The sequence below is a fragment of the Phyllostomus hastatus genome, unplaced genomic scaffold (assembly GCF_019186645.2).
Source record: "Phyllostomus hastatus isolate PE091 unplaced genomic scaffold, TTU_PhHast_1.1 phas_contig_34, whole genome shotgun sequence".
Classification (NCBI taxonomy): domain Eukaryota; kingdom Metazoa; phylum Chordata; class Mammalia; order Chiroptera; family Phyllostomidae; genus Phyllostomus; species Phyllostomus hastatus.
Window position 1 is genome coordinate 49,863,043 of NW_025333857.1, and position 14,755 is coordinate 49,877,797.

General features: G+C 48.5%; 1 protein-coding gene across 1 annotated transcript in view; it reads right to left on the reverse strand.

The window, feature by feature from the left end:
* ANKS6 (ankyrin repeat and sterile alpha motif domain containing 6) overlaps positions 1-14,755 on the reverse strand; it is a 48,781-nt gene that overhangs the window by 10,937 nt on the left and 23,089 nt on the right. Inside the window, exons 11-12 of the mRNA XM_045840882.1 lie at positions 12,987-13,156; positions 5,999-6,182 (exon numbers count right to left, since the gene is read on the reverse strand). Of these exons, the coding sequence (XP_045696838.1) occupies positions 5,999-6,182; positions 12,987-13,156 (354 nt within the window). The remainder of the gene's footprint in view (positions 1-5,998; positions 6,183-12,986; positions 13,157-14,755) is intronic.

Consider the following 14,755-nt stretch of genomic DNA (forward strand, 5'->3'; position numbering starts at 1 on the left):
GGTGTTGGCTGCTGGTCTCTGCACCTGCAGTAAATGCATTGAATGCCAGCGAACCCTCAGCTGGTCAGGGAAAGAACTTAGAACGGGCAGGTGGGCTTGAGCCCAGAGTCAGAGTTTGGATCGAGTGTGCGGAGGCTGTGAGCTTCCGGAAGGAAGGTCGAGTCTCAGTGGGGCAGAGGGGCAGGTGCCAGAGGAAAACGGAGGAGTATTCTGGGTATCAAGATAGCAGAGTAGGGAGAGTGAAGAAAGGAAGCAAGACTAGTACCTGAGGGTTTAAAGAAACATTTACTCACACATTCGATAAGCATCTACCAGACTGGGCACTGGGGACTCAACAGAGACCAAAATAGACCATGAGCAGGCTGACGAGGAAGAACAGAGCAGCGTGGGCAAGGCTGACATGGGACAGCAGCATCCTGCTTCATAGAGGGTGGTCAGGGAGGGCTTCTTGCGTGAGGCATCGCTGGAGCACTAGGTGAAGACGCAGGATGTGCAGATACGAAGGGGAAGAGCACCAGGCCGCGGGAACAGTAAGTGCAAAGGTCTCAGGACAGTGGGTACAGTTCACAAAAGAGGGGACTGGAGGTTAGAAGGCCTGAGTCACTCAACAGTGGCCACCAGTGTGTCCACAATATGCTGGGCATGCCAGTGTGGAAAGGCTCCTGCTGGGAGGAGCTCAGTGTGGGGGGGAAGACACAACAAAGAGGTGGCAGCAGATACACATCGCTCACCACCAGGCACCTGTACATGGATGAGCCCTTCGCTCTCTACAACAGCCCCCTGAGGCGGACCCTATTACTGTCCCCATTTACAGATGAGAAACTGAGGCACAGAAAGATCGGGTGCCGTATCGTGTGTGGGTCACACTGCTGGCCTATGGCATGGCAGAGATGCAAACCCAAGGTCTAGCTACCTAGGCCTGCACCCCACACCCCACTCGGCCACTGATCCCACTGGTGGTGAGTGAAGGGCACAAGCAAGGGGACCTGGGACCGAGACCCAGCCAGAGGGACTGGGGAGCTCTTCGGAGAAAAGCAGCTACTGAGTGAGGACGTGTGAGATGAACCGAGTCCCAGCCCAGACACAACCCAACATCGTTTCACGATGCCAAACCTTCGCTCTTGCCGCTCCCCGGGCATGCAGTCTCTCCCCACAGTGGCGTGCTGGCAAATGGTTAACCACGGGGCTCAGGGGGAGTGCACTCACGTATGTAGGTACACGAGTTTACTGCAGATTTTACTGATGTAAAAGAATGTGCAGCACACAGTGTACATGTCGTAACAAACTAGACAAAACTCTTCATTATAAATCCATATAGTGAATGTTTCCATTGCATTTCAGGAGTCCCATGGAATTCTTGCACTGATTTTTGCCCTACTCTTGCACCAATGGCCCAGGAGGGCAGTTCCAGTGTGAAGGCTGGCTGTTCCTTTCGTGTGAAAGTGGAGGATGGAATGAAACAATGAAGACATATGTTCTAACATCACTCGAGCAACTTCGCTGAATTAGATAACGGTTCTCAAATCCTGGGAGAACATTTTCTCAGTTGTTCGTGCTGTTCACAATGTAACAGCACCAGACATAACACTTCCAAGTTTAACCTGCATGACTGACATTGTCTCCACCACTGTCTAGATTACATCCAGATGATCCACAGAACAATAAATCAAGCCCTGACCAGTGGCGTTTGCTGATTTCCACGGTGGAAAATACCCCCATCACGGCCAACCAAGGTACCGCTCCTGAAAGCAGAACTGGACAGAGATGCCCAGGAGTGACCGTGGTCATGTGATGTTCCCACCACACAGACGAGAGATGTAAATAATCTCAAGAGCATAGATATTCATAAATGCACTAAAAAACAGCACATAGTTGAGTTTTAAATACCACACACCCTTACACTTAATATAATTTAATATTACATTCATATGATTTATTTTTGTTCTTCCTTTTTTGTCTTCTTTCACATACATTTTGTTGTTGTAATTTTACGTTTTAAAGCTGTGTTTAGTCGCCAGCTGGTACATCCCCTATACATTTAATGCTCAGCTCCGGGCCACCAGGGCCTCGTCTCTCCCCAGCCCCAGGGGCCTGGCCGAGGGCCTGCTCCCGGGAGGCCCTCCTGGCACTCCACGCTCAGCTGACCACGTCTTTAGCGCTCAGCTGACCATGTCTCGCATTGCAGTCATTTCATGTGATTCTGTCGAGTTCATCTGACTCCCCAGCCTGACTGTGAGCTTTCCTACCACCCAGCACAGGTTGTGGGACCCAGTGGCTGCCCCAGAAGCCCTCCTGGGACGAACACGAGGTTGAGGAAGCAACTTCGTCACAGGCCGCACTGCTTCCAATGGGAGCCCACAGAGAGAGCGATGCAGGGGGAAGGATGGGCGGGGCATCATCACAGGGGCCACACATTTCCCACAAGAACAGAAACAGTATCTGTTCAAGGCTGGAGCTCGGCCACTCTCCTGTGACAGTCTAACGCCCCATGGGTCCTCCTCTTCTTTCACCCCACCGAGGGGTCTGCAAACTTTTTAAATGATGGATGAGAGGAGCAGGCATGGACCATGCACAGGGATATCCACCGTCTCAACTCTCTTCTGGAAAAGGTGAGGCACAAGCACCTAACGGAGCCTTTAGGCGTTTTGACTCCCAAGAGCCCCAAGCTGGGAGAATTCATGAGTGGGGGCCTTAAAGGCTCCACAGAGAAAACACAGCTAGTGAGGAACGGGGTTGCTAGTGAATCTCTGAAGCTTTCGTAAATGATCTCACCAGATATCACAAAACAGTACAGCAGCCCCCATATACAACGAATGCCAAGGGCAGCACACATGTATTAACTCAGGCTTCCAACTCCTCCCACGCTGGGCAGAACCCGCTCCACACGCCCTCCCAGCAGCTGGGGCGAGGCGCCTGCAAATGCTGGTGAGGGCCACCTGCGCAGTGACATTCCCTGTGCTTCCCTCTCTGATTTATACTCCTGGACTTGCCCTGCCTGGGCCCTGCCTCTCGTGGAGGCTCCGCCCCCTCTCTCCCCCATCTCCACTCCCAGGGGCCACCAGAGGACGGTTTTAAAACGTGACTTTCTTCTTTTCATCTCCCTTCACCTTTCCTGGGGCCTCACTGCGAGGCCTCCGCTCCGGCCCTGCCATCCTCTCCGTCTCCATCTCCTCAGCGTCCCCCAGGAGAGGCCTGTCACTCACACACCCAGGTTCTGAAGTCCTGCTGGGTGCAGCAGACACCTGCTGCTTGTGTTTGCCCAGCACCCAGCCTCCTCCTCCTCTCTGGAGAGAGCACTTCAGTTTCCCTCTGAGAAGCTGCTTCCCTCTCACTTCTAATCCACACTGTGTGGGCCGGGCAGACCCCAACCCTGGCTCCAAAGACAGACATGTGACCTGGGCTTGGCCAATCAGCACACTCCACCCCCATGGACATAGAGAGAGTCCAGTATGGGCAAATGACTGAAGTTGTTATAGATCAGCAAAGGCAGGCCAATGACCTCTACCCCTGGGATTTTACTGGACCTACCGAGCATTCAGATCTCCCTCTGCTGGGGTTGCTAAGTCAGTAGGAAGAAGCAGTAAGTCTAACACTGGCGGGGTGCATCCCTGCCACCACCCCGAGGCAGCCCACCTGAGATACGGACAGAAACACTCCCGAAGCACCTGGACCCAGACATGTCTGAAGCACAGCCTGGACATGTCCATCATATGAACCAGCAAACAATCTGTGTTTTGTTTTGGTTTAAATCAGAGTGACTTCCAGCCAAGGAGGCGTAGGTAGATACACTTTGCTCCCTCGCACAACCAAAAGCAGGAAAACAACAAATTTAAAAACAAAAAACAACTAGAACTGCCAGAATATTGAGCTGCAGGGAAGTCCAACAACCAAGGAGTTAAAGAAGAAACATTCACCCAGACTGGTAGGAGGGGTGGGGACAGGCAGCTGGGGCAGAGAAGACTCTTGGAGAGGCGGCGGCTGGGGGAGCCGAAGGTCCCACATTCGAGTGCAGATGAACCGGATGGAACAACTGGGGAGCGAGACAGACTGAGCAACCCAAGGTTCCAGCACAGGGAAATAAAGCCTCAAAACCTCTAACTGTAAAAACCTGTGGGGGTAGCAGCAGTGGCAGGAAAAGCTCCCAGCCTCGCAGGAGAGTTCACTGGAGAGACCCACAGGGCCCTGGAACGTACACAAACCCACTCACTCAGGAATCAGCACCAGAAGGGCCCAGTGTGCTTGTGGGTAGTCCGGGAAGTGACTGAAAGCTGGGAGAGAATGGAGTAAATGTGTTCCCTCTCCAACCCCTCCCCCACATACAGCACCACAATGCAGTGATGTGAGTTGCCCCGTCCTGGCAAATACCTAAGGCTCTGCCCCTTACTATGTAACAAGTGTGCCAAGACAAAGAAATATGGCCCAAATCTTTGAAAGAACAGATGAAAGCTCCAAAAATAAAACTAAGTGATGAAGAGATAGCCAATTTATCGATGCAGAGTTCAAAACACTGGTAATCAGAAAGTTCACAGAAATGGTTGAGTATGGTCACAAAACAGAGGCAAAAGTGAAGGCTATGTAAAAGTGAAATGAAGAGAAATGTACAGGGAACCACCAGTGAAGGGAAGGAAATAGGGACTCAAATCAAGAATTTGGAGCAGACGGAAGAAATAAACATTCAACCAGAACAGAAGGAAGAAACAAGAATTCAAAAAAATGAGGAGAGGCTTAGGAACCTCCAAGACAACTTTAAATGTTCCAACATTCGAATCATAGGGGTGCCAGAAGGAGAAGAAGAGGAGCAAGAAATTGAAAACTTATTTGGAAAAATAATGAAGGAGAACTCCCCCAATCTGGCAAAGGAAATAGATTTCCAAGAGGTCCAGGAAGCTCAGAGTCCCAAAGCTGGACTCAATGAAGCACACACCAAGGCACATCATAATTACATTAGCCAAAATTAAAGATAAGAAGAGAATCTTAAAAGCACCAGCAAGAGAAAAGGAGACAGTTACCTACAAAGGAGTTCCCATAAGACTATCAGCTGATTTCTCAAAAGAAACCTTACAGGCAAGAAGGGGCTGGAAAGAAGTATTTGAAGTCATGAAAGGCAAGGACCTACATCCAAGATTGCTCTATCCAGCAAAGCTCTCATTTAGAATTGAAGGGCAGATAATGCTTCCCAGATAAGGTCAAGTTAAAGGAGTTCATTAGCACCAAGCTCTTATTATATGAAATGTTAAAGAGACTTATCTAAGAAAAAGATGATCAAAACTATGAACAGCAAAATGATAACAAACTCACAACTATTAACAACTGAACCTAAAAAAAAACAAAACAAAAAAACAAACTAAGCAAACAACTAGAACAGGAACAGAATCACAGAAATGGAGATCATATGGAGGGCTATCAGCAGGGAGGGGGAGGGGGAGAATGGGGGAAAAGGTACAGGGAATAAGAAACATAAATGGTACAGAATAGACAGGGGGAGGTTAAGAATAGCATAGGAAATGGAGAAGCCAAAGAACTTACATGTACGACCCATGGCCAAGAACTAAGGCAGGGGAATGCTGGTGGGATGGGGGGAGGGTACAGGGCGGGGGGGAATAAAGGGGAGAAAAAAATGGGATAACTGTAATAGCATAATCAATAAAATACATTAAAAAAATAAACAAGTTTCAGTGAAGACTCCATCACTTGCAACTGAATGAATCCCGATTTACACAAGGTTCAGGGGGAGGTGCCTAACTGCCATTGAGGAAACACTCCCACAGGTGTGTGTTTGTGGGTATAAATGAAATTGACCTACATCCGACAGCTCACCACATCTTCATCACAGTGAAGAGGACAATACAAGGTGGCATCAGGGAAGGGGAGGGGCCAGTGTTGTTGTTTGTTTGTAACAGATAAACCAGACCCAGGATGGTTATAGCAATTAAAGGCACCTGCCAGGTCACCATGGTGAAGAGGAAAGGGTGGGGTTTCCAGGCCTCAGGGGACTCACCCTCGTCGGTGATGGTGCCACTGCTGGAGCCCCCACTGCTCTTGGACTGCCGGTGGGAGGAGGAGGAGGACACCGAGGACTCCGCGGCATGGCCTTTGGGTGAAGGGGAGGGCGTGAGGGTGGGGGAGGTGCTTTTGGAGGTAGTGGATGTTCCAGAAGGAGGCCTTTTGCTTGTCTCCAGTTTCTGCACAAAAGAATAAGACAAATACACAGCTAGCGCCTGGAAGGTGGAAGAGGTTAAAGCAGACACCCACAACAGGGAACCCGCAATAAGACATTGAACCAGAGGTATGAAATCTGTTTTAAAAACACACACATGCAAAGCAGAAACAGCTTTATCAGAACAGTTACAGGAGAACCCTCCCCTGGAGTGGAGCAGGGGGTGGGATGGAAAAAACAACCCACGAAGTCAGGGAATGCGGGCACTAGTCCTGCCCCTGCCAGCGCTGTGTCCTTGGCCAAGTCCCCTTACCTCTCAGTTAACCCAGCGTGGAGATGGGAGTGTGACTCATTATACGCCATGTCCCTTTCTGCTCTGGATGTTCCTTCACCCAAACCAGCTGCTTCCAGCCTCTCACCAATGGACACATTTCCTCTTGGTGTGTGACTTAATTTTTTTTTTATTTGGAAATACTCTTAGATGTATGGAAGAATGAAAAAGAACAGAGTGCCAGTGTATCCCTGAGCCAGCTTCCCCTGATGTTAGCATCTTACAGAACCAGAGTACAATTACCAAAACTGAGAAATTAGCATTGGGACATCCTGTTAGCTAAACTACAGATTGGACTCGGAACTCACTGCTTGTTCCGCTAACACCCCGATTCCAGTTCAGGATCCAGTCCAGGTTCCAGGTGGCACTGACTCGTAGTGCCCTCCTCCAATCTGTGTGGGCTCCACAGCTCTGCCTTTTCCTTACCTTAATGTTTCTGTTCTGAAGAGTCCTGGGTGGGTATTTGTAGACTGTCCCTCAGATTGGGTTTCTCTTATGTTTTCTCATAATTAGATTTACTTATGGGTCTTGGGGTCAAGGACCACAGAGGTGAGGCATGGTTTTCTGCCCCTCATCCCAGGAGGCACAAAGACCAGTGCCTGTCACCGATGTTAACCTTCATCACTCAGGTAAGGGGGTTGGTGTCTGTCCGGTGAAGTTAGTTTTTCCCTTTATAATAAAGAAATATTTGGGGGAAGATATTTTGAGCTACATATCTTGTTTTTTCTTAAAGTTTAACCCACTAATTTTTCTGGTGCCTGTTGTATGGAGCAATTACCAGTGAGATGTTCCAACAGCGACTTGCTATTTCCCTTATTCTTTCCACCTTTACTATCTGGCATTTTTCTGTAAGGAAGAGTTGTTCCTTCTGCCTCACTTATTCGGCTACTTATTCATATCAAGATGGGCTCACAGATATTTATTTTCATCTTGAGCTATAATCCAATACTATCGTTCTTTAGAGTCACTCAACTTGGTCCAGCTTTGGCCACTGAGACCTTCCAGGCTGGCTCCTGTGTCCTTTAAACATGCCCGTCTTTTTTCTTCTTTCTTTTCAAAAGCATTTCCTTACCTTCTGACAGCACGGAATGCTTCAGGCTCAGCCCATATTCTCACTGACCCACTACTGGAATAAACCACTTCTCCAAGGCCTGGTCCTTTTTGTTGGAGAATGGAGTTTAGAAAACAAAATCTGCGAACTAGACTGCTCGTTGCTACTGGGATGTCACTGTTTCCAGGTCCTGTCAGTAGACAGAGCGAGGAAACATATGAAGCACACTGGCCCGCACATACACACATAGCCATGTTTCTTCATCCACTCGTGTGTACATATGTACATGTGTGTATTTATATGTATAAGCATGTGTTCATAATGGTTCAACACTGCTACTCCTGACTGCAATCCAATATCCACAGGGTTTGCTCTAGCATTTCCCCCTTTACTTCAATCTCTGACAGTTAAAACCTGGGCTTATATTATATTTACTTTGTTCAACCTTATATTCATGTAGAGTACATAGATATGCAAAAAGTATACATATATAAAGTGATTTTGGAATTTAAGCTACATCCCTGTAAGAAAAAAAACTTTTCACGTAGAATTCAGTGCTTACGTACGGCCCTTTTTGTCTTTACCTTAGCCTGACCAAATCCACTTGACATGTTTTTTCCCCCACTTCCTACAGTGTGGTTATGTCATTCATTCATAATACAGTTAGATCTGCTGTCATAGTCTGAATTCCATCTTATTTTGGTTCCTGGTTGATATTTTAAAAATTTGCACACAGTAGAAATGACTCTGTTGTGTAGAATTCTACAGGTTTTTACAAGTGCACAGAGTTGTGTACCCACCAACAGAGTACCATACCAAACAGTCCGTCACCCCCAAATTCCCTGTGCTGTCCCTGATTAGTCAGTCCTTCCCTTGACCCCAACCCACAAAAACAACTTATCTGTTTTCCATCCCTGTAGTTTTGTCTTTTCCAGAATGTCATATGAATGGAATGATACACTATGTGGACTTTTGGGTCTAGATCAATACAATGCCTTTTAACACTCATTCAAGTCACTGCATGCTATCGGCAGTGTGTTCCTTCCCATTGCTGAGAAGTATTCCCTGCATGGGCGTACCACAGTTAGTTTACCCACGAATCTGATGATGAGGTGTTTCCCATTTGGGGTGATCATGAAAAAACTCCTATAAACATTCACCAACAGATTTTTACACAAACAGAAGTTTTTTAAAAATTCACTTGGGTAAATGCCTACGAGTGAGATAGCCAGCTCATATGCTAAGTATATGTTTCGTTTTATAAGAAACTGCCAAACTTTTCCAAGCTGGCTGTACCATTCTGCATTCCTACCGGCAATGAATGAAAGTTTCAGTAGTCCTCCATTCTCATCAACACTTGCATCTTTAATTTTTTGTTTAATTTTAGCCATCCTAATAGGTGTATAGTTCTGCCTCCCTGTGATTTTAATTTGCATTTCCCTAATACCTAATGATGTTCAACAGTTTTTTCATATGTTTATTGCCATTTGCATGTCTTTGATGAAGTACCTATTCAGACACTTGGCCCATTTTTTAAATTTGCTGTTAATTTCTTATTGCTGAGTTTTGAGAGTTGTTTACTTTGTAGTTTACATGATATGAGCAGGTGTATTCATTTTGACATTTGTCTTATTTAGTGTTTTCTGAACTTCCTAGATCTGTGCTTTGGCATCTATCATCAATTTGGAGAAATTCTCGGCCATTACTTAAAAACACTCCTTCCGCCCCACCATTCTCTCTCTCCCTTTTCCTTCAGGGATCCCACTCATCCGTGTGGGAGAGCGTCTGATGTTATCCCACCCCTTCTGGATGCTCTGTTTTTGTTGTTGTTGTTCTTGGGTTTGCTTTCACTTCTCTTTGCGTTTCAGTTTGGGTGATTTCTATCGCCCCATCTTCAATCTCACTGACTCTTTCCTGGACTCTGCCAGGGCTTCTAGGAGTCCATCAGAGGCATTCCTCGCCTCTGTTACATTCCATGGACTTCTGGCATTTCCACTTGCTTCTTTCTTGTAGTTTCCATCTCTCCGCTGAAATAGTTACTCATATAATTTGCATGTGGTTCAAATTTCCCATGGGAACCTTTAACACATTAATGGTAGTTTTTTAAACGCCCTGTCAGATAATTCCAACACCTGAGTCATATCTAAGTGAGAGTCTTCTGATGATTGCTTTGCTTCTTGGGAGTGTAGTTTTTCTTGCTTTTTCATATGTCTTGTAATTTTTGCTAAAAATTGAACACCTTAAAAGTACGATAGGCCCTGACTTGTGTGGCTCAGTTGGTTGGGTACTATCTACAAAGTGAAAGGTCACCAGTCCGATCCCTGGTCAGGGAACGCGCCTGGGTTGTGGGCCCCGTCCCTGGTTGGGGGCAAGTGCGGGAGGCAACCAACTGATGTTTCCCTCACACACCAATGTTTCTCCCTCTCTCTTTCTCCCTCCCTTCCCCTCTTTCTCTCTCTAGAAACTAAAAAGAAAAAAAAAGGTATGATAGTGGAAGCTAAGTTTATGCCTGGAAATGGGCACATCTCTCCTGCTCAGTCCCTCCTTCTAACTAAACTAGAGTGGAAAAAAAGTCCCTTTCTTAGGTTTTAAAAGACTGTATCAATTAGCTGCCTATATTATTAATAAATTTCTCCCTCTTCTTTCCCACAGAGACATTCAATAATGAAAGTTCTGATTAAGCAGAAAATAATTAGTATATCCCTGTAAAACAGATCTCCCCAGCCAAAAGGATAGGAAAGCAATACTCTGAACCTGTGAGCAGCATTACTGGGAAGGGGCAGGTGGATGTAGGATTCGGGTGCTCTGAGATACCTGGACTATCCTCCATGTCCTCAGCGCAGGAGACTCACTGCATGAGCAGCCGTATCTCCACTCCTCCCTGGACTCACCTCCTTTGCCACGTCCCTCTATGTTCTCCGACGCTGGGTGTGTTTATTTGCTTACACAACTTGATGGTTTTTCAACGCATGGCTTCAGCCATTGCCACGAGAACACGTCCAGGCTTGTGGACACACATGGCCTTGTTATCCCGGTCACTACAGCCAAGAGCCAGACATGCACATGATCCCCCCAGACCGGAGGAGCTGCCTAGTTAAGTCCAGACTCCATGGCCGACCCACAGATTCATGAGCTGAAGACATGCTTTTTGTGTTCAACCACCGAGCTTTGGGGGTGGGAACAGAAAGCCGAGAGACTCCTGTAGGCTTTCAGAGGTCTGGAAAGTGTAGAAAAATGCTCTGACTGCCCGTGCCATTCCGTGCCTCCCAAGGCTCCCTTCACGCTGATCCACAAACATGCTGGCAGTCACGCCTCGTGAACACGCCACTATCACAGTACAGCTTGTTTTAAGCAAAGTACAAAAACCAGATTCAGGAGGCTCATATTTTGAATACTAATTTCTAACTCTTCCTAAGGGAGTCTTTGGAAAGTACTTCGTGTCTCCATTCTCTGGAGCCATTGACAGAAAGCCCACTCCTGGTGTCCTCTGATGGAGGCAGTGGTTTCTGAAAGCCCTGAGCTGGGCTGGCTGCAGCACTCTTGGGGGTGGGGGGAAGCAGGTTCCCCAGACCCTGCCTTGAGAGTTTCATTCAGTTACCCTGGGTGGAGCCCAGAAACCAGAAGGTTACAGCATGTCATTATGTCAAGAATGTTAGTCGATCATTGAACTGGATCATTCCCCCAGTTTCTTGTTTCCTAAATGCATCTTTTGATGCAATTTCCTTTCATCAGAATATACTCTTTATAGATTATATGTGACAGATGCATTCAAGTGAGATAATAATTAATATAGTTTATAATTTAGATGTCTACCTTTGTCCAACACCAATTTAAGGAAGCTAATAATCTCTAATGCATCTGATAAGATCATCAAAATAGAAACACAAAACTTTAGGCAACAGAGGATGACTACATCAAAGCCCAGACTGGCAAATTTACTTTAACGAGTAGCTCTGAGTTTCCTAGCAGCAAAGGCAAAAAGAAAAATACAATAATTATATAAATCTTACTATTTGAGGGGAAAAAATGCATCCAAGTATCAGTAGAGACACTTTTTCCAGAGCCAAATTCTAAAAGGAACTCAACTGCACAGATCCATATCACTTTACACAAGTAATTTACAATATAATGGAAAATATGCTAATGCACACAGAGTGAGACACTTCCTCTGGGGCTATATTGTAAAAGGAACCTAATTACATAGGTCCGATCACAAAGGGACTTTGAACAACAAAAAGTTGGTAGCCAAGGGTGGTTGGGCAGAAAAGAAAGACTATTTCTCATTCCTCATTAAAACATCACCCTCTGAAGGCACACCTGGGCAAAGGTCCATGGGTGAGGCTCTCAGGTGACCTAACTGTTCTCAGGGAAAGAGTTAAGACCTAGAAAGTATGATAAAGAATGGGGCTGCACCCGGGCTTGGGGTCCTCTCAGAGGAGGCAATGAGCTTTACTGCACCGCCGAGGGGCGGGGCACACGGAGGGCCACCTCGGGAGGAGCCAGTTCACGTTCACACTCTGCGGGCTTCCTCCGTGGATGAGCCCAGGAGGTGGAAGGGGCATTGTGAAGACATGAAAAGACTTCCCATTCCAAGGAGGCAGTTAGGGTTTCCTGTCCCTCACAAACTCCGCAGGCAGCAACAGTGCGGTGGCGGCTCTGGGGCTGCCTTACTGGAGGGATGGAGTCACACCAGGGAGCTGAGGCCCTGGCTCTTGTCCTGCCCGCCGACCTTCTGTCCACTCCTCCCCTCTGCCACGCCCTGGCCTCTGGAGGGCTGTGAATGCGGTCCCTTCACTCCAGAAGAGCCCCACACCCAGCTCCTTCCATCTGACTCCTTGTCCTTCAGGTCCCCGTTTAGACGTCGCTGGTGCCCCGAAGCGTGGCAGGGCGTCCTCCCTTCTCCACGACAGCCCCTGCCACACTGAGGCGAGACTGTCTGTGCCATAAGGACACAGTCGTCACGAAACCCCAACTCACTGCAGGACCCTCACTGCTGGCAGGGCCAGGCTCAGAGCAGAAGCTCCAAAGATGCGTGCAAGGAAGGAGCAAGGTTAGTGCTAGTCACGTCAACACAGCTGGCACTCACACAGGCTCCCCAGGGGCCAGGGCCCCCTCCTAAATGCTAAAGTGTGCTGCTGAGCGTTGAACCCTGGCAGTCTGGCCCTGAACCCATACCCTGAACCCTTTCGCTCTAATCAGTAAACAAACGTGTGCAACGTGGGGCTGGATGAGGCACCTGCTGGTGCCCCGAGGTCAGGTGGGAGGTGACCATGTGTACCAGGGACCATGTGATATGGGCGACTGCCCGCACCACCCAGCCCTTCTCAGGAAACCCAGGAGCAGCTGCCGAAAGGGGCCTGTTCCACACATGTGGCACCGCCCGAGTGCCCGGCTGTCAGGACGGAAGTTGTGAGTGTGACAGGAGGAGACAGACACAGAACGAGCACCTTGCTGCCGGGACCACCGCCACCTGTGGGGGAGACTGGATGCTCAGAAGGGCTGGACCCAGGTGCTGGCCCAACAGGACTTGACCGATGGACGGGCTTCTGCTCAGACAGTCCAGCTGCTTTCTTCCTCTGGGCGGCGATCTGGGACAGGACACTGTCTATGCTGCCACCTGGGGAGAGAGGAACAGGAATGCCGGCCACAGGCCCAGGGACTGCAGCCCGTGTGTGACGGGCTTCCTGTGCCGACCTGAACACGCCAGAACCACTCTGCCCATGACGCCTCCCCATGGGGTTCTGGGTCAGGGCTGACCACGAGAGGACTCTGCACGAGAACTGGAAGGTGGTGGGGGGACAGTGGCCATCATGTGATGAAGGCATCACGGTACGAGGTGGTGAAAGATGCAGTGCTGGCAAGGTCAGCTTGTCCTCGCTTTTCCCAACACCACGGCCAGCTCAGCCAGCCTCCAGCCGGCACAGACGCCTGCTGCCCTGTCCTGAATTCCTGCCTCGGCCCCTATGCAGTGCCACCAGGGCTCCTCCCGCGACCTCCGTCTGCCCCCATCGACCGTTACATCCCCAGCTCCTCCCACAGGCGTGTCAATAATAACTCCTCACTCCGTAGCACCCGGAGATGCCGGCCTCCCTGACTGAGCCCTGACTGGCACGTTCCCTCTCCCCGTCCCCCCAAATCCACGGGCAACCTTGAATTATTACGAAAGGAAACGACGAGAACACTGGTAACTAACACTTCCAGGGCATTCGCCAGGTGCCGGGCACTGCAGTGAATATTTCACATGGATAAACAGAGCCATTCTAGAAGGCAAAATGTATCAAAAGCCTTAAAAACAGGCAAACCCACTGACCTCACCACCCTGATCTGAGGGAACTTACGTTAAGCAAATCACTGACTGAATACGCAGATAGGAGTATGGAGTCATTCCTTAGAGGGGTTGGTGATCATCTAGGAGAGCAGACACTGAGGAGAGCCTCAGGGTTCAGGAAGAGGGAGCCAGTTACATCAAAGTGTGACTCCTCGCATGAACTTGGGCTGTTAAAAAGATGCCGTGCACACAGGCACACAGCCATGAAAGGGCATCCCCAACTTGGCAATGAGTGCAAAGAGGAAAACGGCTGCAGAGCAGTCCATACTTGGAAGTCAGCATGCTGATTGGGTCCTGGCTGTGCTACTTCACCGCTGTGTGACCTTGACCAAGGTATTTAACTTCCCTGAGCCTCAGTGCCCTCGTCTGTAACATGGAGAACAACCCTTGCAGGCTGTTGGGGCCTGAAGGAGACAGTCCATGTAATGGGTTTGATGCGAGGCCTCGCACATACTAGTTCTATAAATTATTCCGCTTAAATAATACAGTATGCATAAAAGGACTTTGCACAGACATACACCAGAGTGTTAATTATGATCTCTAGCGGGTGAGATTATACCTTATTAGTACTGCTATTATTATCATCTTTTGGTTCGTCTGGTCTTACAGCTTTTCTACAAGACACAGGCGCTCCGTGTGCAATGGCACAGAGCAGGGTGCTCTTCCGCAAAGCTGGCTTTGGTTAGTCCTGGGTGTCCTTGGAGAGGACACAGAACTATGCTGCACGTCAGAACAAACGGTTTGGGGCCTAATCATCACCGACTTTCTCTATGTCCCTGGGCCAGACCCTTGCCCACTCTGACCTTCGGTTTCCTCACCTGTTCAATGAAAAGGCGGGATGAGAGGCTAAGGTTTTACCTTCAAGGATTTTAAACACCATGAAAACAC